Source organism: Hyperolius riggenbachi, chromosome 6 (assembly GCF_040937935.1).
Source record: "Hyperolius riggenbachi isolate aHypRig1 chromosome 6, aHypRig1.pri, whole genome shotgun sequence".
NCBI classification, from domain to species: domain Eukaryota; kingdom Metazoa; phylum Chordata; class Amphibia; order Anura; family Hyperoliidae; genus Hyperolius; species Hyperolius riggenbachi.
The window spans coordinates 294,531,672-294,558,527 of record NC_090651.1 but is presented as its reverse complement, the minus strand read 5'-3'; the positions used below and the strand labels follow the sequence as shown (position 1 = coordinate 294,558,527).

At 45.0% G+C, this 26,856-nt stretch overlaps 2 protein-coding genes across 6 annotated transcripts in view; one reads left to right on the top strand and one right to left on the bottom strand.

The window, feature by feature from the left end:
* On the bottom strand, positions 1-26,391 carry LOC137521610 (uncharacterized). Of its 2 annotated transcripts, none has more exons than XM_068241078.1 (3): positions 26,157-26,391; positions 4,969-5,033; positions 1-3,024 (listed from the first exon to the last, which is right to left on the bottom strand). In XM_068241078.1, the coding sequence occupies exon 3, from the start codon at positions 3,021-3,023 to the stop codon at positions 501-503; it is 2,523 nt and encodes an 840-aa protein (XP_068097179.1). In that variant the 5' UTR covers position 3,024; positions 4,969-5,033; positions 26,157-26,391; the 3' UTR covers positions 1-500. The 2 variants fall into 2 exon arrangements, with proteins under 2 accessions (XP_068097179.1, XP_068097178.1); XM_068241077.1 differs by lacking the exon at positions 26,157-26,391 and adding an exon at positions 14,418-14,681.
* Positions 3,385-26,856, top strand: part of SPHK2 (sphingosine kinase 2) — a 71,800-nt gene continuing 48,328 nt past the window's right edge. Inside the window, exons 1-2 of one of the 4 annotated variants that reach the window (XM_068241082.1) lie at positions 3,385-3,430; positions 21,380-21,432. The gene's annotated coding sequence lies outside the window, so the exon portion shown is untranslated. Of the gene's footprint in view, positions 3,431-14,499; positions 14,897-21,379; positions 21,433-21,477; positions 21,592-26,856 lie in introns of those variants that run through there. The other 3 variants (XM_068241083.1, XM_068241080.1, XM_068241081.1) reach the window with 3 other exon arrangements.

Below are 26,856 nucleotides of genomic sequence, written 5' to 3'. Positions count from 1 at the left end.
AGTTGTTTTAAACTACATATGACAGTGTATGTAATACTGTAACATTTGATTTAACAACAAAAATATGTAACTAAAAACAGTATTGTATATTTTGTACTTGAAGACAACTTTGTACTGTATCTCTGAAACGTAACTCGAGTTGTTTGTAAGTAGGGGACTGCCTTTCCATAAAACCAAAGATTTCCTGGGCTCCACTCTCCTGAAGTGCATTATGGGTATTTCATTTCACACAGGGAAAGCAATATTATGGAATTATCTTCTGATTAATAGAGGTTAAATTATATTCACTTAATGTGAACAGTGTAGACTTCTTCCACAGAAGAAATATAAAAAATGTAGCTGCATTCAACAAGAATGGGATAATAGACTCCTCATAGTTCTTGACTGCCACAGATAAAATGCTTATCATAAAGAAGTCATTCTAGTCACACAAGTAGTATGACAATTCTGATAAACTGTAGTGACCCATTTCCTTTTCAAGTATTTTGAGCAAACCTCATTCAAAATGTGTCCAAAATTTCCTTTTTTCTCAGGATGTGGAACTGTTGAGTTCTTTCAAGAACTTCCTGTCTCCGAGATTGCCATTTAAAACTTTTACCGCCTCTTGCAACTTCCAGGACATCTGAAATAATTGCCTTTAAAAAACAGTGGCTGTTTGGTTCATATATATTTTCATCTGCCCATTCTTTTTTTCCTTTGTGGTAAGTAATTCCATGCCACGCAGTCCTTTCTTGCACAGCGTTTATTCTCTGAAATTTCATGGCTGTCTGTTGTCTGTCCACACTAGCATTGTGGTCCAAGATGGCTAATTGAGTAAGAGCAACTATGCCATCGATAACATGGTGAGGGTGCTTGGGTTTGTCTTTCAGTGCCGGGTTGTGGAACACTTCTAGGTGGCCACTGTGGTAGAAAAGAGACAAGTGTTCCAAATCCGCAAGAAGTCTCTTGCTCATAATGATTTCTTTCATTTTGCTGTGAGCTGGTGAGCCTGCTTTAAGCCAGGCTCTTTTACATTCTTCAGATTGATGTAGTTCATCATGATGGCATTTGTGATAGATTTTGTAGTCATCCCATTTGTGTCTATCTGTTACATGGTATATAATGGATGTCCATTTCTCCTTCAGCAGCTCAGCATCATTGCAGCTTGTACTTGCAGCCCACCACATATGGTTTTTGGCCGGTTCAATCCACCAAGCTAGCTCAGAGCAACATGATTTTCTGCTGGCCATGGCAAGCTTGCTAGCCACTGACTTGGATAAATGCCATACATCAAACTGGTGCTTAATAAAATTGTACTTGTGTCGAATGAGTTTTTGAATTGAAGAGCCTCGATCAGTGCACAAGACACGGACATTAAGTTTATCACACAGGAGTCTGTCCAATGTAGTCTGAAAAGCCTTCTTCTCCAGCGACACAAAACTCATTCCATGCTCCCTTTGTTCAATTTGAAAATCAATAATTTTGTTTGTTTTATGCTCTAAAAAACTATACAAGCAGTACTTTGATAAATAAACCAGAGAATCAGATTGACAACCCCCAGCAAGGGCAATAGGCCTGTTTGCACAAGCATCGATGGTGGCCTTCCTATCAACTAACCAGTGGTGTTCAATTGTGGGAAACAGGTACTTGCGTTGGTTTTTATAATAAGTTCTTTTGCAAATTCCCAATAAACCCAAAATGTTGAGGAAAGTGTCTATCTTCGGAAAGTTGGATCCGCTGCATAGCACTGCCGAACAGATCAATACATTTCCAACAGGTGTGTGTCCAATGAATGGTTGGCTTCTCCAGAGATGAAATATGTGCCCATATGTGCATTGTGCGGTTATGGAGATGGCGGAACCAACTCTATATTTTATGGTTTGTTCGACTGTGCCATGGCATGATGCCGTAGCTTGGCACTTGCAGCATCTAATTAATTTATCCAAACAGGACTCAAAGACAAGGAATTTCTTTTCCTCTTCATGTTTTATCATTGGGCCTTCATTTGGTAACAGTATATAAGATGAATCAACATCAAAAGGGTCTACATAAGTATCCTCATTCACTCTCATCTCTTGTATGTAATCTGTTTGTTCCTCCTTAGTGGGAGCACCAATGTCGTATTTTTCTGAAGACTTTGGTGATGTGGTGCTTGAAGCCTCAGGAAATTCACTTAGGATCTGATTGTCCTCATTGGTATAAGAGTGAACTGTGAACAGATCTGGAGACTTGTTCTTTATTGGAGTACTTAGATATTCACTGCTTACCGCTTCTGTTATTACCAAATCTGCACCTGACTGTAGTTGTGAAGTGTTTAACATGGGCAGAGGGACTATTTCACATTGAATGCCAACTGACTTGTGAGGTAATCTTTTTTGTACTTGAGTAGCTCGGTTCTTTGTACCCATAAATCGATTGAATTGCGTCTGCTTGTGCACCTGACCTGGAAAATATTCAGTTGATGTTGAGATGTTTCGAAATTTCTTCGCCGTTGTTTTAGGGTAAAGGGCAACGTCCCCATTGGAGGAAATGGCTAAGTCACTACCATAATTTTCACCAACTTCTACAATGGGATCAAACTGCATCCTCTCCACTGACAACAACAAGTTGGATTCTTCAATGAGCTGCTGCTTCGGCGAGTAGACTGCTTGGTTTGTTCTCATTTCCATAGCAGCAGTTACTGGCACGGAGTCATGGCTGCACGCCCCTTGAGTATGTTGGATCTTGCGTTTTTTTGCATATCTGTGCTCCTCTGCATAATCCATTTGTAGACAAAGTGTTGGTATGGCATTCCTCTTTAGAAAACGTGAGATTCCTCGTTGCTCATAGGAGTCAGGCGTAAAGTGAAGAGAACACACCCGATACAATCCACTTTTATTGCTCTGAATTTTTGTTGCCAACTCCTGATGATCTTCATAGTCAGGATCGATCCTTTGCAGCCAGTCCAGCACCCGCTCTCTCTCTTTAGGAAACGAGTGCAGCGTCACATCATCTGTTTTACTCTTCCACTTTGAACGGCAGTGTTTCACCCGGCACAGTGGCATCCTGAAAAGCAATTGAAATACTTCATAAATATCCCAAAAATAAAATCCAAGTTCATTGTGATATAGTATTGCATTATATACTTAGTTCAAGTGGACCTGAACTTTGGCACAAACAAATGTTTTTCTTTTTAATGTTATTATGCTGTTGCTTATATTTTAGAGCAGAGAGGAAGTTCTGAATTTAGGTCCTCTTTCAGCCTTGTTTTTAATGCATATGGTCTGTAACATACTGTAATTTTCAATTCACAATCCATTTTTGTGTAGCACATGCATTACATTATCTATATAACTAATAAGACAGTTGTAATTATGCACGGCATACACACACTGAGGCCAGTTGACAGTTTATTTCACAGTTAGCAAGCAACAGCTGATCTGCCAGTAATCCTATATACTACCCGAAGGTTGTAAGTATGCATGTACCCTGGGCGGCATCTTAGTGTGGGTGGCACAGTTGTGGGCAGTTGGTTAGTGTTGACTGTGGCCTAGTGCGGGGGTTGTGGTGTGTAGGGCAGGCTTTGGGTGGCGGTGGGTTTGCAGTGCTTGTGGTGTTGGGCAGCGGGGCCTCAACAGCAGTTTGGTGTAGTGTGCAATTCTTTTCTTCTATTTACCTGACGGGCCGAGTCTGCAAACAGAAATTCCCCCTAAAATGAGTTGCCCTCTTTGAGCCTGATTCACGTAACCCCAGTAAAACGGCTGAGCACTGGCAGTATGTGGCAGTATTACTGGTACTAACACCAGAAGAGTACCATGTGCTGCACAATTAGTGCAATTCCCAGTACATGGGTAATGCAAGAGTTCCTATGGTAACGCATGTTACATAAGTAAGTCGCGAAACTAGAGCTCATGGGTCCCCATAGCAAAACTTTTATGGGGCCCTTAGAACTAGGCACTTTTAAGCAATGCGACCTGCCCCACCATGTGGATATGAGTTACTTGGGCAATTTACATTCTCATCTGATCAACACTGCACATAGTTCATGAGCACTGAGACAAAGTTGGAAGGTGGAGGAACACAAGAAAGGTAATGGTGAATACATTAGTTACCACCTGGCCCCCCTTTGCTCCCGGCCCCATAGCAGCTGCTATGGCTATTGCTACACCCCTGAAGGTTTCCCATGTACCGTTAGTCACAGTACTCTGCTGCTACAGCCAGCATACAGCAGTTTTAATGGCACTATGTGAATCAGACCCTTTGAATGATCTGAAATCTCTCCCTTTTACTACCAGAACCCATGTCACCTCCAGCAAAATATTAAAAGGGATGATTCACGCATTATGTTGTAATATATTCATTTCCGCATGTTATTTTAGCACATCAGAGAAAGTCTTAAGCCTGATACACACATCCAGTTTACCACATCTGTGTAGTATAGGAACAACAAATGTTGAATACTATGAACAGAGTGTATAGGTAAGCTGTCACACTACATGGAAGTGTTAACATTGGCCAATCACTGACCAATCAAAATTGGGTGTGTGTATCAAGCTTAACTGCTTAAAACTTAGAGAATCAGTAAGGGAAAAAAGTGCCCCTATGGGGTACTTACCTTGGGAGGGGGAAACCTCTGGATCTTAATGAGGCTTTACATCCTTCTCCGTTCCAGTGCTGTCAGCTGCGGAACATCCGCCAGGGCTCCAGCATCATAAACATTCTGCAGGTGTAGTAGCAGCAGCAGCAGCTTTCTTTCAGGCTTAGACGGAGGACCTGATTGAATCCACTCTACTGTGCAGGCATGTAGTGTCTGCGCCTGCACAGTGGAGTGGATTTGATTGGGCTTGGATATTTCTGCCTCAGCCCGAATGAAAGCCGCCTACTGCGAGGCTCTATTAAAGTGGAACTAAGCTAACAACTTCCTCTCAGCTCTCAAGAAACAATGGCCATCAGAAAACCAAAATCCAGCAGAACTATGACCATTTGAAAGCAGTGAAGTCGGATTCTTACCTCTGTATGCTATGAAGACAAGTGAACTATGCGAGCTCCTTAGCGCATATAGTAAATGGGAATGCCTGCAAATCAACAAAACACAGAAGAATTAGTAAGGAGGATTAGTTTGAAGAGGAACTGTCGCGAAAATCTTAAAATTTAAAACACATACAAATAAGAAGTATGTTTCTTCCTGAGTAAAATGAGCCATTACTTTCCTCCTATGTTGCTGGCATTTACAGTAAGTAGTAGAAATCTGACATTACTGACAGGATTTGGGCTAGTCCATCTCTCCATGGGGGATTCTCAGCAATGGCTTTGTTTATAAGGACACTCCCTGAAAAAGATTTATGCAAAGATGGCGGCCAGCCTCCCTTAGGCCTGGTTCACATTAGCGTTCGCTGTCCGGATCCGCCTGATCGGATCCGGACCGTATACTGTACAAACGGAACGTACGTTCCGCATAGCAATGCAAAGTCTATGCGGACGTTCACACGCGTACGTTCCGTACAGAACGGAGCCGGATCGGATCCGGACTCCGGACACTTTTCCAACATGCGCTATTTTTCGGGTCCGGATCATCCGGCCCACGCACCCAGACCGGAGCCTGACTGCACCATCAGGATATAGAAACCAATGGGGAACGGAAAGCACAGAACACACTGGATACAAACACCTGACGTTCTACCCCACTTCCTATGCGTATCATAGCAGCCATTTCGGATGGGGACACATGGGCCCAGCATTCCTGGAGTGGAGCAGCAGTGACTAACGTGCTGGAGCTGTTTGGCAGTATGTCGGAGGTGGAGGTGAGGCCTAAACAGCGGAGGAACCTGATTCTACAGGCGCACCAGGTGCACCTTCTGCTGACCCCAACAATTTTAATAGTAATTTCGCTATTTTTACCACACGGATCCGGATGGCAGCCTGATGCATGCCTGATGCAAACGGACCGGATCCGGTCCGTTTGTATGCCAAAACGCAAGTGTGAATGGGGCCTTACTCACCGACCACTTTTTTGGCAGTTGGACGGAGCAACTGCCATTCACTAAGTACAGTGAAAATAAAGAAATCCCTATGAACCCCCCATGAGGAGATGGGCTGGTCCAAAACCTGTCGGTTCTGTCAGATTTCTACTACCTACAGTACTATAAGTGACAGCTACAGAGGAGAAAAGTAATTTATGGCTCATTTTACTCTGGAAGAAAGGTACTTCTTAATTGTATATGTTTACATATATTTTACATTTTAAGATTTTCGCAACAGAGGTCCTTTATGGAAAGTAGGTATACTTCGTTTTATGGTGGACATACACTTAATCGATTTCCAGGAAAATCTGATCATATGACCTCCTCAAGGCAAGGCAGGGTGGTTAATTTAAATTGAGAGCAGCATCCGGATTGATTGTTGCCTACCATGGTTACAGCCAACACTCTGCTTCTCTGTCACCTGCCGCACATACTGCCACATTGGGTCCTCGTTACCCCTTGCTGCTTCAGCAGTCGCTGGTGTTTATTGTGTAAAAAGCAACACAGAGATTGCAGCATAGCATTCCCACCGCAGCTTCTTCACAAGGCAATGCTGCAGGCAAACTAATCAGTTAAAACGTATCAGTTTTTAAAGTTCCACTAACGCAAAAAAAAAAATCTAAAATTTAAAATACATGTAATCTTATATAATTAAGAGTATGTTTCTTTCATAGTAAAATCAGCATGATTTTTTTTTCTCCTATGTTGCAGTAGGTAGCAGAAATCTGACTGAACTGACAGGTTTTGGACTAGTCCATCTCTTTGTGGGGGATTCTCAGCATGGCCTTTATACTTTATAAAGACACTCCCTGAAAAGGATTTATACAAAGATGCTGGCCAGCCTCCATGCTTGCTGCACATTATTTTGACAGTTGGACGGAGCAACTGCCATTTACTAAGCTTTTAAAAATAAAGGAAGAATCCTGAGAACCCCCCATGAGGAGGGCTAGTCCAAAACCTGTCAGATATGTCAGAATTTTACTACCTACTGTAAGTGACAGGAACATAGGAGAGAAGTAATTTATAGCTTATTTTACTATGAAAAAAAATGTATTTCTTATTTGTATGTGTTTACATGTATTTTGAATTTTACGATTTTCGGGATTGCGGTCCTTTAACCAGCTGAGCGGTCTGGACGAGCTCAGCTCGTCCAACACCGCCAGCGGCTGCCGCTCAGGCCCTGCTGGGCCGATTTTAATGAAATAAAAAGCAGCACACGCAGCCGGCACTTTGCCAGCCGCGTGTGCTGCCTGATCGCTGCCGCTCTGCGGCGATTCGCCGCGAGCAGCGGCGAAAGAGGGTCCCCCCAGCCGCCTGAGCCCAGCGTAGCCGGAACAAAAAGTTCCGGCCAGCGCTAAGGGCTGGATCGGAGGCGGCTGACGTCAGGACGTCGGCTGACGTCGATGACGTCACTCCGCTCGTCGCTATGGCGACGATATAAGCAAAACAAGGAAGGCCGCTCATTGCGGCCTTCCTTGTTTATTCTGGGCGCCGGAGGCGATCGGAAGATCGCCTCCGGAGCGCCCTCTAGTGGGCTTTCATGCAGCCAACTTTCAGTTGGCTGCATGAAATAGTTTTTTTTTTATTTAAAAAAAACCCCCCCGCAGCCACCCTGGCGATTTAATCAGAACGCCAGGGTGGTTAAGTGTTCAGTGTAAGGCTCCCTGCACACTGCATGTGATTCTGATACCGATTTTTAATCGTTTTTTACATCCGATTCTGATTTTTAATCGTTACTGCATGCTGCGTTTTTTCCTCCGTTTTTCTGTTGATTGCATTCAGGGAAAATCGGAATTGCAAATCGGAATCGGAAACAGAATCGCAGAATGGATTTGCAGTGTGCAGGGAGCCTAAACCCGCCCTTTCACACTATGTCTGTTGTCACAGCACAACGAACAATAAAATTGCATCACAATGCAATGCAGTTATTCAATGGGGCCTTTCATAGTGGTACTTTAGTGGTGCAGTATGTTTATTTCTGACAACATAAGACACAGCATACAGTGTGTTACTGGGCGACATGCACAGTGCAGGCATATAGTCTATGGACTGTATACTGCACTGTAGCAGTCACATCACACCGATGGGCTGCAATGAAACTTTACATCCCTGCTGCATTGTGATCCAGTTTTTTTAGGATTCACGTAAACATCGTCTATAGATACCACACCAAGATCATTGATGAGATTTTCCACATTCCGAACCGACTGACTATCTATGGTATATTCTATAAAAGCAGCACTGCACACTTTACTTATGAATGGAAGGAGACTAGACATGTCATAGTTTATAAAAGTGTCTAGGCAGCGCATCTGCACACCACGATTCTGCGATTCCCAAAGATGGTAGCAAGACTCTGCTGGCTTACACATGCCAGGAAACTATAAGCAGCTGGTGTTCCTGTGTATAACATACACTTCCGAACCTGCCTTTAGGGAAGGTGCTGCAATTTAAAAAAAATTTTAATGTGGCGGGCACACACATTAGAAGACTCCAGGCTCAGATACTCTGTATCTGTTCCAAAGTAACTATGAGGAGAAAAATTCAACAAGAGCAGACCACACCTGGGTGCTAACAAACACCCTGGGGAGCAGGTTTAACACTAATCAAAGTGTTGTGAAATACAATCAGCAACGTTCAAGGTGCTCCCACCAGTCCTAAACGCAACCAAATCCATTCTATGTAGTGGCTGGATAGTGTACTGATTAAAGAGACTCTGAAGTCTCAAAAAAGTCTTTTTATTTAACAAATATGTTTAATAGCTTAGCCCTGACTAATTCGCCGCTGTAAACTATCTAATCCGCCGCTGACAGACGCGTGTGAGGCAGGGCTGCAGCTCATAGCCCTGCCTCACACGGAAGCGCTTAGGGCAGCAAAATCCACAACCAAGAAAGTCGTGGATTTTGCAGGGGAGAGGGAGGGCGAGTTAGGGGGGCTTTAGATAGTTTACAGCGGCGGGAGTGCGGCAGTTTAGTTAGGGCTAAGATATTAAACATATTTGTTAAATAAAAAGACTTTTTTTTGAGACTTCAGAGTCTCTTTAAAGGGATACTGTAGGGGGGGTTGGGGGAAAATGAGTTGAACTTACCCGGGGCTTCTAATGGTCCCCCGCAGACATCCTGTGCCCACGCAGCCACTCACCGATGCTCCGGCCCCGCCTCCAGTTCACTTCTGGAATTTCAGACTTTAAAGTCTGAAAACCACTGCGCCTGCGTTGCCGTGTCCTCGCTGCCGCTGATGTCACCAGGAGCGTACTGCACAGGCCCAGTATGGTCTGTGCCTGCACAGTACGCTCCTGGTTACATCAGCGGCAGCGAGGACACGGCAACGCAGGCACAGTGGTTTTCAGACTTTAAAGTCTGAAATTCCAGAAGTGACCCGAAGGCGAGGCCGGAGCATCGGTGAGTGGCTGCGCGGGCACAGGATGTCTGCGGGGGACCATTAGAAGCTCCGGGTAAGTTCAACTCATTTCCCCCGACCCCCCTACAGTATCCCTTTAAGGGCTCTGCCTTTGACATGGAAGACCAGGATTCAAATCCTGGCTAAGATCAGTACCTCTTCAGTAAGCTGTCTTTGGGCAAGACTTCCTAACACTGATGGGCGGCCCCTTGAGTGGGCCGTTGAGGCTGCAGCTCTTGAATGCTTTGAGTCCAGCAGGAGTAAAGCGCTATAGAAATGTTAGCATAGCATTATAATGTTGCACTATTGAAAGCTTGGTTTCTGGAAGTTGAATTCCACAGCTCTGTTAATTTTATAACCTATATATGTCAGTGTTCTCCCCAGGCTCTTTTAGCCGGGTGCTCCACCCGGCTAGTTTTAGTGACCACCCGGCTGTCATCGGCTCACCTTCTCCTTTGCTATATGCAGAGAAGCACCAGCCCTGCATTCTGTTATCACACCCCACCCGGCTACTTTTTCATGCCACCCGGCTACTTTTTCATGCCACCCGGCTGGAAAGAAATTCTGGGGAGAACACTGTATGTGCTATAACAGATGTATGACTGGCCTTCAGTGAGCTAAAGGAATGATTTGTACTTTTCACCCACTGTTCTGAAACTATGCATTATGGGCGTTTGCTTCTTGTTCATGTGAATGAGAAATCAGTAAATACTTGTGTTGTAAAGGAAACCTGAGACGAAATCTAAGCATTTATACTTACCCGGGGCATCCTTCAGATCCCTTTAGACCACTGGTTCCCTCGCTAAGGTCCTGCGCTGCTCAAACAATCAACTGGCTGTCTTGTCTCTTGTTTAAGACGGAACAGCCAGTTGACAGCCACTGCACTGCGCATTTGAGGCCTGGCCACACGCGGACCCCCATCGCACTTCCGTCACGGTACTACTGCGCAGATGCAGAACACTCCCAGGCACAGGAGCGCGATGGGGGTGCGCACGCAGCTGGACATGAACCGTATAACATGACAGCCAACTGAAGGAAGAGAGCAGGCCGACCAGCTGACGATCAGAGTGGCCCGGGAGGACAGCGAGGGAGCCAATGACCTAAAGGGGGCTGAAGGAAGCCCCAGGTAAGTATAAAAGCTTAGTTAGATTTTGTCTCAGGTACACTTTAAGCCTCCTACACAAATACGAGGCATGTCCCCGGGCTTGGATTGGGAATGGATCTCTCTGGCGACATTGTAAGGCTGAGAGTGTACAGATGTGTCGCTAGCCTGCAGGCTATCGACGTGCTCTGTTGCCATGCAGGTGAAAGGGGAGGGGAGGGGGGGGGGTTCGGAGACCCAACAGAGTGGTGTGTGAGTGACATTACTCAGCAGGTGGGTTGAGTGGGAAGAACAATGCTCTCGGCCAAATTGACCCACGAGCTGTTCGCTGGCAGAGGCCTGCCACTGAGAACAATGCAAATGGGAACTGAATCCAAAGGCAGCAGAATAGGACAGTGTGTTTGGAAAAATGAAATGCAATTCAAATGTAACTCTGAAGGCACCAGCTTCTGTGTAGCAAAACCATTTTTATTTAGCATTTATATAGCGCCAATATCTTCTGCAGCACTGTACAGAGTATATATATAATATTGCCACTTAACTGTCCCTCAGAGGGGCTCACAATCTTATCCCTACCATAGTCATATGTCTATGTATGTATCTTGTACTTTATGCATTGTAGTCTAGGGCCAATTTTAGGGGGAAGCCAATTAACTTATCTGTATGTTTTTGGGATGTGAGAGGAAATTGCAGTGCCCAGAGGAAACCCACGCAGACATGGGGTGAACATACAAACTCCTTGCAGACAGTGCCCTGGCTGGGATATGAACCAGAGACCCAGCTCTGCAGAGCGAGAGCGCTAACCACCACACCATCGTGATGCCCAGTTTATTAACTAGATGCCCTCCTTCCTTCCCAGTAGACCAGAACTTATACTGTAACATTCTAAAAATGTCCTAAAATACCTTATTGTGACATCTGTCACATAACCACCTCTGTGCTCTGTAGATTCACAATTTAGAGTGTAGCTGTACACCCACAGGCAGTATTGTTCTTGACATTTTTTTTTTTTCTTCAGTAGAGAGCTTTTGTGCCTTTTGGCCCACAGCAAAATATCAAGGTTGTTCTGCCTCTCCAGAGTGTTACTGGATACAATAGAACACGATGTATCACAAAAGAGAAAATCATAATCACACCAAAGTGCCATGAGAACAGTACAAGCTAAAAATAAAGCATTTCCTTGTTTTGTTGTAGGAAAACTTGAATAAAAGAATACAGTGATTCAATAGACTAAATGGACAAGACACAAGTACCCAAAGCAAGTGTTCAATATAAAAAAGCACTACCTAAGTGGACTAAGGCCCCGTTCACACTTGCGGTTCTCTGCCAAACGGACCGGATGACCTGACCGGATCCGGATCCGGTCAGTTTGCATCGGGTGTTCATCAGGATGCGATCCGGATCCGTTTGGCAAAAGATAGTAGAAAAGGAATAAAAATGTTGGGGTCTGGGAGGTCAGCAGAAGGTGGACCTGTGGAATCAGGCCCTCCACTGTTTAGCACTCACCTCCACCTCCGACATACTGCCAACATCTCCAGCACGTTTAAAATCACTGCTGCTCCACTCCAAAATGCTTGCCCATGTGTCCCCATCCAAAATCGCCGCTACAATACGCATAGGAAGTGGGGTAGAACATCCGGATTTTTAGCCAGTGTGTTGTGCGCTCTCCGGTTCTCATTGGTTTGTATTGGCCGGATGGTGCAGTCCGGCTCCGCTCCGGATAAAAATAGCGCATGTTGGGTCTTATGCCGGAGTCCGGTCCGGACGAAACGGACGCATGTGAACGGACACATAGGCTTTCATTGCTATGCCGTGCGTCCGTTCCGTCCGTTCTGCATGCGGTCCGGCTCCGGCACGGCGATTCCGGACGGCGACCGCTAATGTGAACCGGGCCTTACTGCTACTGTATATACTTTATAGATGTCATACAGACATCTCTTTGCTAGGTCCTCTGCAAAGGTCCATTAAAAGCATGCAAGCAGACAGTACCAGCCAAAGAGCTGTATTCACTAAACTGCGCTAAGGGGCTCTTTCACACTAGAGCCTTTTTTCGGTGTTAACCAGGGTAAAATGGACTTTCATTTTTCCTTTCATACCCAACGCTGCGTTTCAGTATGACGCACCCGGGAGCTTTTTATCGTCAGGAATAGGCGGTTTCCCGTCGGGTTAATTAATTACTACCGCCGCTACTCAGCAGTGCACCGCAACACCCCGACGACACGCCACAGCCTATTCAACGTGTGCAGGAGAACGCAGTGGCGTAGCTAAGGAGCTGAGGGCCCCGATGCAAGGTTTACAATGGGGCCTTCAAGCATAACATAACAATTGATACGGTGCACCAAAAGCTGCTAATGGCAACTACAGTGTCAGAGGTGCAAAAAGGGGATGGGGAACAGTTTGTTAATGATTACCACTATAGAAGTGATTAGTCTGAGCACAGGACCAATAGAAAGCTAATACTGTAGTTGAGGGAGGGCCCTTTGGGGCCCCTCTGGCCCAAGGGCTCCGATGCAGTCGCTACCTCTGCAACCCCTATTGCTCCGCCCCTGGGAGAATGGCTCCTGCGCGCGTTGTCTAATGTGAAAGAGCCCTAAGCAAAACAATGGGTTTTACCACACAACAAGTAGAGCATAATGCAATACATTACATTCTACTCATTAAAGGGAACCCGAGGTGGAAGGGATATGGAGGCTGCCATATTTATTTCCTTTTAAACCACACCAGTTGCCTGGCTGTCCTGCTTAACCTGTGTCTCTAATGCTTTTAACCATAGACCCTGAACAAGCTTGCAGCAGATAAGGTCAGCCTACTCAGGTTTTAATGGATTGGCTATATGCTTGTTCCAGGGTTTTGACTCAGACACTACTTATGCCAGAAGATCAACAAGGCTGCCAGGCAACTGGCATTGTTTACAAGGAAATACATTTGGCAGCCTCCATATCCCTCTCACCTCGGGTCCCTTTTATTAACATGTTATTCTGCTTACCACAGTGTAATAAATGCAACCCAAAATCTCACTTTGGCGGACATGTCACTCCCGCCTTTCAGTGCTGGGCCACTAGTTTGAATCCCAGCCAGAGTACTATCTGCACTGAGTTTGTGTGTTCTCCCAGTGTCTGCGTGGGTTTCCTCTGGGTACTTTGGTTTCCTCCCACATCCTCAAAACATACAGATAAGTTAATTGGCTTCTCCCTAAATTGGCCCTAGACTACAATGGACATTTGATTATGGTAGGGATGAGATAGTGAGCTCCTTTGAGAGACAGTTAGTGACAAGACTATATATCCTCTATACAGCACTGCGGAAGTGGTGGTAGAGGGAGAGGTAGCATTCTTCTCCTGCACACACTGCCCTGATCCCTACAGCACAGCAGATAGGAGGCTGCTGGTGGACTAAAGCAGCATTCTCCTCCTGCACACACTGCCCTGATCCATACAGCACTGCATTACTGCAGGCAGGCTGCTAGTCAAACACAGAACATTTATATTCTCCTGGCAGACTCAAAGCGCCAGAGCTGCAGCCACTAGGACACGCGCTATAGGCACTAGCAGTGTTAGGGAGACTTGCCCAAGGTCTCCTACTGAATAGGTGCTTTCTCCTCCTGATCCATGCAGCATAGCATTACTGCAGCAGATGGAGAGGCTGCTGGTGGAGGGAGAGGTAGCATTCTCCTCCTGATCCATGCAGCACAGCATTACTGCAGCAGATGGAGAGGCTGCTGGTGGAGGGAGAGGTAGCATTCTCCTCCTATCCATGCAGCACAGCATCACTGCAGCAGATAGGAGGCTGCTGGTGGAGTGATGTAGCATTCTCCTCCTGCACACACTTCCCTGCTCCATGCAGCACAGCATTACTGCAGCAGATAGGGAGGCTGCTGGTGAGAAGAGAACTAACAGTTTTGCACAATTTCCCTGCCCACCTTACCCTACTTCACTTACAACAGAACGTAGCGCGATGATGCAGCACCGTGACGTCACTCGCAGCTCCGGTCACATGTCTCTGATCTCATCACTGGACTTTCGCACCTAACCAATACAAGGATTCGGCACTCGGCAGCACCGTGGCAACCCCGGGACAAACAAACGCCCCTTCCTCTCGCCGGTTGGCTGCACAGTCATGGGCCGCAGACGCTGATTGGCAGTGCTGGGTGACCGTCAGGAGCTGTAGTGAGTCGGTCCGCAGCGCTCTCTCTGTAGAGTTGCGGCTCCTCACTTCCTGTGTGGAGGCAGCAGCAGGCGGTGCGGCGCTGCTCACACTGGGCTCCTTTGTGCTCCTCTCCAGCCTGCCTCCCTGCACAGTCTGCTGCACGCTCATTGCCTGATTATCTCTGCTTCTATTGTCCCTCCTCATCTCTTCCTGCCAGGACTGTGCCTGGAGCGGGGTCCTCTTCCCCAGCACCACTGGAGGATAGCGCAAGGTGAGTGCTGGACCTGGGCTGCTGCTGCAGGGCTCTCCTCTGCCTCTCTTGCTGCTGCTGCTGCTGCTGATGATGATGCTCCATAGGGAAGCAGTAGATTTGGGCGCATGAGACAAGTGGACAAAAAGGGCGCCCCATTCACTTTCATTATAAATATCGTTTAATGGGCGCTGAACGGGGAAAATAAGGCGCCGGAGATTTTTAAGGATTTATAACGGCGCCCGGAGATTTTTAAGGATTTATAACTATGTTTGTGATGATTTAAGTTTACAAAATGAGCCCGTGACGAATAACGTTTATGAAGATAATAAATCACTATTTCTAAAACATTTCTAACACATTATTATCCACCCAAAAAAATAATTTACATTTTTTTTCTTTACATTCTTTATTTATTCATGTCTGTAAAACATTATTATCCATAGGGGGTTTTAGGTTTAGGCACCAACAGGGGGGTCTTAGGTTTAGGCACCTACAGGGGGGTCTTAGGTTTAGGCACTAACAGGGGGGTCTTAGGTTTAGGCACCAACAGGGGGGTCTTAGGGTTAGGCACCTACAGGGGGGTCTTAGGGTTAGGCACCTACAGGGGGGTCTTAGGTTTAGGCACTAACAGGGGGGTCTTAGGTTTAGGCACTAACAGGGGGGTCTTAGGTTTAGGCACCAACAGGGGGGTCTTAGGGTTAGGCACCAACAGGGGGGTCTTAGGGTTAGGCACCAACAGGGGGGTCTTAGGGTTAGGCACCAACAGGGGGGTCTTAGGTTTAGGCACCAACAGGGGGTCTAGGGGTTAGGGATAGGTACAGGGAGGGTTTTTAATAAACGAAAATATAAGTTTCACTTTACAAACAGGGAAGATTAACGTTTTAAGAATTGCCGATCTCATACACATTATTTAGTGATTTATACATTTTTAAATCACTATTTATAAACGAAATTCTACACAATAATTTCTATAAACGATATTTCCATTTATCGTTTATACCACGCGCCCTTTTTTCCCGACGCCCTTTTCGTACGTACGCGCTGCATAGGCTGTCTGTGTCACAGGCTTTTTCAATAGAGTCCTTTCCTAGTTCCTAATTCTGTTCAGTATGTTTTAAGCAAACAATATGCATCCTGTAAATACCCTGAGATAAACAAGACACCTGCATGTGTGAACGTGTGTCACTGCTAAAAAAAACAACTCATATTCTTATTTAGTATTTATATTGTGCTGACATCTTGCTCAGCGCACACATATCTTGTTAGTGTCTTGCTACTAACTGCCTGTCAGAGGGGCTCACAATCGAATCCCCACCATAGTCGTATGTCTATGTTTGTATTGTAGTCTAGAGCCAATTTAGGGGGAAGCCAAATAACTTATCTTTGTGTTTTTGGAATGTGGGAGGAAACCAGAGTACCTGGAGGAAATCCTCGTAGACATGGGGAAAACATACAAACTCCTTGCAGATATTGCCCTGGCAAGGTGATAGCGCTAACCACTACACCAGCATGCTTGCCCATATGCTCACTTCAACCTGAATAATCGTAAATACCTTCTGTTTTAAGAAGGTAAACTTCTGTTTTGCATAGCATCTTTGTAAGAGGGCTTTGTGGTCATTTTTTAGTGCCTTATACACTCCTAGGTCACAAGCTTTCTGGGCAATCTGTCACCATGGTCACAGACATAGGATAGTGTTGCTTTCCATGCAGGGGTGTAACTAGACCTCACTGGGCCCCCCTGCGAAACTTTGGATGGGGCCCCCCACCCCCTATCTTTCTGCACAGGAAGACTGAGGACCAATGTGTTTTCCCCATGCAGATAAAAACGCTTCGACTTAAAGGAAATGTCAGGCAATCTATGCTACCCCCAGGTCTACTTACCCGGTGCTTCCTCCAACCCCCTGCAGCCGACAAGTCCCTAGTCGCAGTTCTGTTTCCAGTACACACACACACACACACACACACACACACACACACACACACACACACACACACACACACACACACACACACACACACACACACACACACACACACACACACACACCTGTATTATTTTACTACATGAGAGCACATGCTATATGGAGTAACAACAATGACATGCTGAACATAAGATATAGTATTCACTGTAACTTAGGCAAAACATTCAGAATGTCACTGATTGATACTGTTATTACAAGAACTTGGACTCAGTATGAGACAAAAAGCCCTCAATGAAACAGCAACAGTAAGACAACAATGTCCACTCCATTGTGTTGTAAAAGTATTCAGAGGCCATACAGTCATTAGCCCGTGTGATAAGAATCTAGGAATCCTTTTGCTGAAAAGGGAAAGTCTACAACTTTTTTTTCAAAATGGGACTCCTTTGTTTCTAAGGTTGTACATCTAGTCATCAGAACTTGGCAGCAGTGAGAGACAGATGTTTTTTTTTTTTACGAACCCTAGGGAGCAGGGACAGTGTACAAATTCCAAAGTGTGTGTGATTCCTTATCTGTGAGGTGGACACACACAGTCAATATAACAATGGTGTGAGAGCAGAATACATTTTTTTTCTCCATGCCCTTAGCTGTCAGTCTCTCAAACTCCCCCCCCCCCCCCCCCACGGGCTCCCTGTGGCTTTTGGGCCCCCCTGCGGAGGCATCCCTTGCAGGGTCTATTGTTACGCCCCTGTTTCCATGTGACTGGTTTGAGATCCAGCAGCCTATCAGAGAGTATTTTAATTCCTTTTTTTCATTGTATGCTGGATATTTTGATGCAGAAGTTGCTGTATGTGGGTCTTCAATTATCCTACCTAAAATCAACACTGCCACTGTTTCTTTTAAAAAGATTAGGTCAGATGGACCAGAGCAGGGTGTTGTGGCGCTAGGGGTTTGGTCGCTGGCATTTGGCTCTAACATAGTTGATGCCAGCACCCAGCTAATTGATATTTTGCCCGCAGTGCTTGGAACCTGAACCAGGGACAGCAGTAAAGTGGTGGCTGGATGGTGTAATGGTAAGGGGCTCTGCCTCTGACACAGGAGTCCAGGGTTTGAATCTCAGCTCTGCCTGTTCAGTATCACCTTATTCAGTAGGAGACCTTTGGCAAGTCTCCCTGACACTGCTACTGCCTATAGAGCGTGTCCTAGTGGCTGCAGCTCTGACGCTTTGAGTCCGCCAGGAGAAAAGCGTGATATAAATGTTATTTGTCTTGTCTTTTTAGCCATCAATAAAAGAAAGTTTTGAATTGGGATGGTACCCTTTTTATTTTATTTATATTTTGGGGTCAATTCATGGTATCAATGGTACCAATTAATGGTACTAACCTAATTCAAAGCATTCTGCTTGAACCAGAATGCTGTAAGCATCAGTTAGGCATAGATTGTGAAGGGGATGACTTTAATTACATGGTTCTTGGATGAAGGTTAGACATCAAGCAGAGGTTATCATAAGAGGTGGATGTTGGAGTTGGATGCCAGGAAGGTATTAATATTATATGGAAGATTAGTTTTAGACATCAGGTTAACAATAGGGGGGAAGGTGGTCATTTAGATAACTAGGCATACACTGTGCAATTACTTTATTAGATTATGCTGGGAATTCACAATGAGTTTTTTTTTTCAGGAGATAGATAGCTCGATAGATAATTTTCAACAGGTCTGATCTGATTTCGATCATTTTTCTGATCAATTTCTTGATCGCTTTTATACAAATTAAAAAAAAAAAACGATTAAAAATCAGATCAGACCTGTCGGAAATAATTATGTATTGAGCTACCTATCTGCTAATCTAACAAAAATCCAGGGCTGTGGAGTCTGAGTCATAGAGTCGGAGTCGTGGAGTCGGGCAATTTTGGGTGCCTGGAGTCGGAGTCGGTAAAAAATGCTCCGACTCCGACTCCTAATGAATTTGTAACTGTAATTAAAATAAAAAATATGATAAAATGTTCTATTTCTCAGATAATAGTCATTAAAAATAATGTATATATACAGTATATATACAGTAATAGCTGTGCTTAGTCCACAAAAATGAAATAAACCAATCAAAATTAGTTACTTGTGCTGCTTCAATAAAGCAGTCCCCGTATTTTTAAGGTCAGATATACATATCTGATTGTGACTGTATATATGATGTGTACACAGAAATCTCTTATATATACACTAAATAACATCTATGCTGTAAGAATAAAGCCTGATGTGTAGCTGTGTCACTAATAGAGATGGTCAACGAGATGGAAATAATTCTGCATTGATGCTGATTTATGCAAATGTATGCACTCCCTTTGCTAATGAAATCAAATAATTTGATATGTTAAAATTTGGTTTGGTGACTACAAATTAAAGGGTAACTGAGACGGATGAAAAGTAAAGTTTTATACATACCTGGGGCTTCCTCCAGCCCCCTTCAGGCTAATCAGTCCCTCGCTGTCCTCCACCACCCGGATCTTCTGCTATGAGTCCTGGTAATTCAGCCAGTCAGCGCTGTCCGGCCGCATGCCGTTCCCACAGCCAGGAACATTCTGCACCTGCGCAATAGTGCTGCACAGGTGTAGTATGCTCCTGGCGGCGGAGTGTGTGCATGCGCACTACGCCCGACTGGCTCAAGTACCTGGACTCATAGCAGAAGATCCAGGTGGTGGAGGAGGACAACGAGGGACTGATTTTCCTGAAGGCAGCTGGAGGAAGCCCCAGGTATGTATAAAACTTTAATTTCATCTGTCTCAGGTTTACTTTGTTACACAGTAGTACTATACTCTACATATGCACTCCCCACAGAGCTGCAGGGAATCCACTGAGAATGCTGTGCACATTGAACATAGAGGTGTTGTCAGTCACCCATAAACCTTGTTCAGATTGTGCATGAAGAATGTGTAATAGAGGAAGAATCTCCTCATTCCCCTGCAGAGTACCTGCACATCATTCTTACATGTACCCACGGTTACATTGCCTAGGGCCTGATAGATGTTCTTTGTTCCGATTTGTACCTTTTACAAGTACTCTTACCAAGGACTAATTTTAGTCTAAAGGGAATAAATATAGTAGTCTACATATCCTTCTCACTTCAGTTGTCTTGTAAAATTCCTAAGCGTTGGCAGTTAAGAGACGAATTTCATGTTACATACTTTTAACCAACAAAATTGTAATATGCAAATTAGAGGAGTCGGAGTCGAGGAGTCGGAGTCGGTGGAATCCTAAACTGAGGAGTCGGAGTCAGTGGATTTTTGGACCGACTCCACAGCCCTGCAAAAATCTATTAAAAACCATGACACTGCTTATTGATATGGGGTACAAATGGCCATTCTTTGTGAAAGCAATGAAAAAGTTAAAAATATCAAGACTCTACACCTAATTTTCATCTATAATAGACTTCCCTAGTCTATGTCTATGTGGAAGAGTCCACAGAAAAAGGGGTCATCTGTACAATGCCCCTAGAATTGGCATGTCATATTCATCCAGAGCTGTCTGATCTTAAGGCTAGTTGTTATCTAATATAGCTATCTAATAGTTAGGTGGTATATGGTTTACCATTCAGTATCAGGAAAATATACCTGTTAGCTTTCTGTATACTGTGTTAGGTCATGGGATTCATATGGAGGGTGAGGGTAGAGGAACTCACCATGTCCTTTATGCATAAATTAGAGAATAAATTGTCACGTTGAACTAGTGTGAAGACTTTCTTTGACCTACATTGAGTATTCTCAACTGATAGTTACATGTTTTGCATAAAAATCTAATGAACATAAGCTGCAGGTGTGTCCAAATGCAGGTGATGACCTATTTTAGCAACTATTCACGCAATTGTAAGCTACGTACACATGCTACATTTCTGCTGGGCGTAATGATCTTTAGTGATTGTTTTTGGTAAAAATCGATTGCAAGTATAGGTGTCCCCCATTGCCATCAAAGTCCTTTTTTCAGTGATCCACTTATTTACCTGGCTGACAGCTATTGTCAGCAACTAATGGACATATTCTGCTTGTTCACTCTCCTGCCTTCTCAATAGAACAGATCTGCTGCTTGGCAGAAACTGGGCATCTTTTCTGTACGCTGATTGCTGTAAACTGTCATCTGAAGGACAGCATTTATCCTATGACTGTGTGTATACTTTTAGTTTTCATTTATATTTTAAGCGTATTATTTTGGTGGAAACCTTTATTTTTGTTTTACATGTGGTTTATTGTCGTAGAAGTGAGAGAAACTTTTACTAAGTAGTGTGCTAGTTTCAGTTTATCTTCTTTGGAGTGACTTTAACTAGTGCTGTATTAAAGTGCACCTGAACTCTTGCACAGGACAAAAGGAAACACAGAGAAATGCACCCTGTATGTATTTAGAGGGTTTAGCCTGTCTGATTCCCCATCACCTGTGATTAATAACAAGTTGTAATTTGATCTTGCAGCTGTGTCAGCTGGCTGCCACGATAGAGCAGCGAATATTGTAAACACAGGATGTTAAGCAGGAAGTAGACACATTGCAGATTTATTGCAGAATTCGTATCAGCTGTAACAGAAATATTTTTCTTTTAAAGGTGGTTATGCTGTTGCTTATCTATGTAGAGCAGAAAGGAAGTTCTGTGTTCAGGTTTGCTTTCAGCTTTCTTTTTTTATCTTTTACCAATAGTCATGCGATTTATTCATAGGGCAGTCGCACGGTGATTGAAGGTATGACAGCTGAAACGATCATTTTGGTTGTTTAATGTCTGTACAAGCAACCCCAACATCTATGCCTAATCAATCGAAGGTATGTAGGTACAAAGTGGCACACCTTTCATGGGTATATGGGCTTGATTCATTAAGCTGCACTGCTAAAGCAGCACACCTTAAAGTGAAGGAGCAGCCGCTAATGCATGCCTTACATAGCTGCGCTCACTGCTAAAGCAGCACACCTTAAAGTGAAGGAGCAGCCGCTAATGCATGCCTTACAAAGCAGCACACCTTAATGTGAAGGAGCAGCTGCTAATGCATGCCTTACATAGCTGCGCTCACTGCTAAAGCAGCACACCTTAAAGTGAAGGTGCAGCCGCTAATGCATGCCTTACAGAGCAGCACACCTTAATGTGAAGGAGCAGCTGCTAATGCATGCCCTACATAGCAGCGCTCGCTGCTAAAGCAGCACACCTTAAAGTGAAGGAGCAGCCGCTAATGCATGCCTTACAGAGCAGCACACCTTAATGTGAAGGAGCAGCCGCTAATGCATGCCTTACAAAGCAGCACACCTTAATGTGAAGGAGCAGCTGCTAATGCATGCCTTACATAGCTGCGCTCACTGCTAAAGCAGCACACCTTAAAGTGAAGGTGCAGCCGCTAATGCATGCCTTACAGAGCAGCACACCTTAATGTGAAGGAGCAGCTGCTAATGCATGCCTTACATAGCAGCGCTCGCTGCTAAAGCAGCACACCTTAAAGTGAAGGAGCAGCCGCTAATGCATGCCTTACATAGCAGCGCTCACTGCTAAAGCAGCACACCTTAATGTGAAGGAGCAGCCGCTAATGCATGCCTTACATAGCAGCGTTCGCTGCTAAAGCAGCACACCTTAATGTGAAGGAGCAGCCGCTAATGCATGCCTTACATAGCTGCGCTTACTGCTAAAGCAGCACACCTTAAAGTGAAGGAGCAGCCGCTAATGCATGCCTTACAGAGCAGCACACCTTAATGTGAAGGAGCAGCTGCTAATGCATGCCTTACATAGCTGCGCTGACTGCTAAAGCAGCACACCTTAAAGTGAAGGTGCAGCCGCTAATGCATGCCTTACAGAGCAGCACACCTTAATGTGAAGGAGCAGCTGCTAATGCATGCCCTACATAGCAGCGCTCGCTGCTAAAGCAGCACACCTTAAAGTGAAGGAGCAGCCGCTAATGCACGCCTTACAGAGCAGCACACCTTAATGTGAAGGAGCAGCTGCTAATGCATGCCTTACAGAGCAGCACACCTTAATGTGAAGGAGCAGCTGCTAATGCATGCCTTACATAGCAGCGCTCTCTGCTATGTAAGGAGCGTGCTTTCCTCAGGACGAACACACTGAAACAAGCGCAGGAGATTTGGGCACAGCCGGCGCCACCATAGGCCGTAATGGGAATTACGGCTATAGCAAGCACAGGGAGTAACTTCAGCGCCGTCAGAAGACAGAGCTGAAGTTGCTGTTAATTCGGCTTCCAGCAATTGCTGAAAGCCAAATGATTTCATTCCCCACCATCCATGGCGGCCTGGAGGGGGAATAGTATTTAATACGGCCGGGACTTGTGCGGCAGCAGGAACAGCCATATGCCGGCTGTATCCTGCACCCAAGTCTCCAGCGCCGTTATCTCTCGTATGCCCTCAGGAGCGTGCCTTATTTAGATAGGCGTGTGCCTTCCTATACATAGTAACTAAGTAAGGAAGGCACGCTCCTTACATAACAGCGAGCACTGCTATGTAAGGCATGCATTCGCGGCCGCTCCTTCACATTAAGGTGCCCTGCTTAACAGTGCAGCTTAATGAATCACACCCTATATCAGTGATGGCTAACCTTGGCACTCCAGCTGTGGTGAAACTACAAGTCTCATGAGGCATTGCAATACTCTGACAGCTCTAAGCATAACTTGGGGAGGCAGAGGCATGATGGGATTTGTAGTCACACCTGGAGTGCCAAGGTTATCCATCACTGCCTTATATCCTGGGTGCTTAACCACGGTGATCAGCCAAGTCGCCAAGTATTCAGCTTAGCAAGTCAAAGTAGGATAGCACACCATTAATTCAAATGATCTCTTTATTCCATTCAGTCAGTCATGATAGCTTTCATTGTGGATTGACTAAATGAAATAAAGCGATAATTCGAATTATTGGTATGCTAACCTACGTCAACTTGCTATCTATGCCTGACCAAATTTGAGCTGCAAGCCTGCTGTGTAATATCAGCTGATTGCATGGTCCTGGGGTGCTGCACAAAGCCTCCTGCCTCCCCTCTCCTCTCTTCTACCCTCTCCCTGGGAGAGTGCAGTACAGCTGATCTAATCATGTATGATCTGTCACTGCTTCTAGCAGTGCATTGTCCAAACATTTGAGCTTAATTTTAACTAAAGATGCATACACATGCGAAATGATTGTCATCCACAGGGTTCAAAACTCGATCCGATGAGTGACATTTCACAGTGATGCATTCTGATGTCACCACTACAATGTGATGATAGGTAAAGAGTACCTGAAGGCAAAAGATAGATACTTGCCTCAATATACACCTCCGTCCTCCTTGAAGAATGCTGTTCCAGCGCTGGGACCCTCTGAACCTTTTTCATTAGGACTTGTTGAATAGGTTAGTGTAGCAGTGCTCCTGTCTGTGAATAAGCGCAGGCGCACTGACAGCCTTCACAGTAGCATGGAACTGCTCATGCACAGCGTTTTCCTCTGTGAACGAGAAACTCTGTGTGACTCTCAGTTCTCCTGCACAGTGTGCTCACAGACACACCCTGGTGGAACAGGTGTGGGTACTGCCAAATCAGTCGCCGCTAGCGACGTGCTCCCAACCCACAGCGGATCAAGCAAAATTTTCCTTACTGCGCAGTCAACCAAATAATAAATAACCAGAAATGGATTGGTCACTGTTTGCTTTAGTGATTTTCTAGCAGATATGATCAGTGATTGAATCGGCTGAATGTCAATGGATTGAACTCTCGTGGTGTGCCGTCGCGTGTTCCTGTGGGCAGGAAGATGGCTTGAGGAACCATTCAGCGGGAGGTGGCGCTGTGAGGCGCCCCGATCCATCCTCTGGTGTGTATTCTGCTTTATAGCTGCACTCCTTGGCCATGGACAATTGCATCCATACTGGATTATGGTCTGTGCATGCCTAGTAGAACGAACCGCTCATTCATATCCGTTGGCAGGATAGGGCTGGTAGAAACCTGTTCTACTCATGCTGAGACAAATGGGTAAAGGGAGTCCTTGCACTTGATCGGTGGGCTGTTTAATTGGCTTTGCAGTTACTTTACACCAGCAGCTTTGCATGTGTGCCTGACTTTCCAGGGACTTAAACACATGCTTTGATAGGGCTGGAGCGCACCAAGAGCGCTTCTGAGCGCTTTGAAAAGCGCTTGGCTAATGTATTTGATGGATCCCACCAGAGCGATGTGATTTTTCTCGCAAACGCGGTTCCTGCAGCATTTCTGCGCTTTTCTGAGGCGTTTCAGCCTCAATATTAAGTATAGAAAAGTGGAAAATTGTTCTGAAAAGCGCTAGAACAGATCGATTTTTTTTTTTTTTTTTTTTTCCAAGCGTTTTTTGTTACAGAAGCTGTTAAGTTCCAGCTCTACTGTAACAAAAAATAAAAACACTGCACCAAAATGCTCCAAAAATTGCTAGGCACATGCTTAGAATCACATTAAAAAATCACTCCAAGAAGCTCTGAGCGTTTGTGATTACGCTAGCGTTTTTTGGTGTGCACTGGCCCATATTCACTCAATGAGCTGAAGTTCTGCGTTACAAGAGCAACTTTTTGCTCACTTAAAGGTGTTTTTATTTTTTTATAAATGGAGTTTTTTAGCCACCTATTAAAATTCCAGAGTCCTGGTTCATGATGAGTTATTTAGTTACTGGGCAACACCCATGTGTAGAGGAGAGTTATGTGGCCACACTGTTGGCTCTACAGAGGAGACATTAGTAGTGGTCGGACATGGTCTAGTAACCTGTGGAATGCTCTGCTTGCATCCCCATCTTTCATCTTGGGAGTTGGTAGTATAATAAATTTGAATGCCTGTAAAGTGTTTGATTTATTCAGATTCCTAAGTGTCAGGATATAAGTGAACAATAGGTTATAAAGATTTCAACACTTGTGAGTCATAGTCTGACCACATTAGTCATGTGTCTAGCTTCTCCATGCTTTTAGTAAATGTAAGCAACAAATAACCTCTGAATCACTGTGTCCTTACAAAGTTTGTCCTGTGATTTCTGAGTTAGAACATAGTCTATCACAGGGCTAGTGTATGTTGGAAATGGCAGTTCCAAAGTTTTAACAATTGATAAAATGTGAATGTGTATTTAAAATGAAAGATTAGAATTTTATTCTGTAATGTGAGGTAGTGAGGTATCTGGGTCATATGGCGCCTATGGTAAACGCTGAAATTGTGCCAAATCCCCCCCCCGATCAGAGCCCCCTTCCCCTGTAAAAAGCATGTCCTTTTTACGTACATTTGTTATGGTTGTCTGCCATGTGTGTTAAAGGGGTTCTTTCGCGAAAAAAGTAGGCAGTTAAAAAATGTGACAGATGACAGGTTTTGGGCCAGTCCATCTTTTTAAAGGGACTCCGAGCTCAGACTAAAAATAAAATTTGAACTTACCTGGGGCTTTCTCCATCCCAGCCCTGGTCGGGACGTCCCACGCCGGCCTCCTGGCTCTTCTCCCGGCGGCTGTCCGCATAGCGCGTACAGGCCGGTCCCCCGGGCGACACTGGCGAGTGTCGGGCCTTCTCCTTCCTTATACGTCACGAATGACTTCACACGCCGGCCGCCGCGCGTCATGACGGCGGCCGGCTGACAGCACGGCGCATGTGCGATTAAACTCGGAGTCACTTTAAGGGGGATTCTCAGGGCTTTCTTTGTTTTCAACAGCATTTCCTGAACAGCAGTTTAACTGCCAAAATAGCAAGATACCAGCCGGCCTCCCTAATCACTTGCACACTATTATGTCAGTTAGATTTTGCAACTGTTGTTCAGGAAATGCTGTTGAAAACAAACGAAGCCCTGAGAATCCCCCTTAAAAAGATGGACTGGCCCAAAACCTGTCATCTGTCACATTTTTTAACTGCCTACTTTTTTTGCGAAAGAACCAGCCATGCTCCCCAGATAACAGAATAGACCCCCCCCCCCCCAGTTTAGGTGGTGCCGGGTGCCCCAGAGTAAATAGCCCCACCCCCCACCCCAATTTAGGTAGTGACAGGTGGTCTAATGGTGGCCATACATGGTACAATTTTTTTCATACAATCTTACCATTTCTATGTTATATAAGGGAACTGCCTAAATTATCCTTTCAGTATATTCG

Excerpts from the sequence above, each read along its gene's own strand:
- LOC137521610 (XM_068241078.1), bottom strand. The coding sequence starts at position 3,023 with ATGCCACTGTGCCGGGTGAAACACTGCCGTTCAAAGTGGAAGAGTAAA.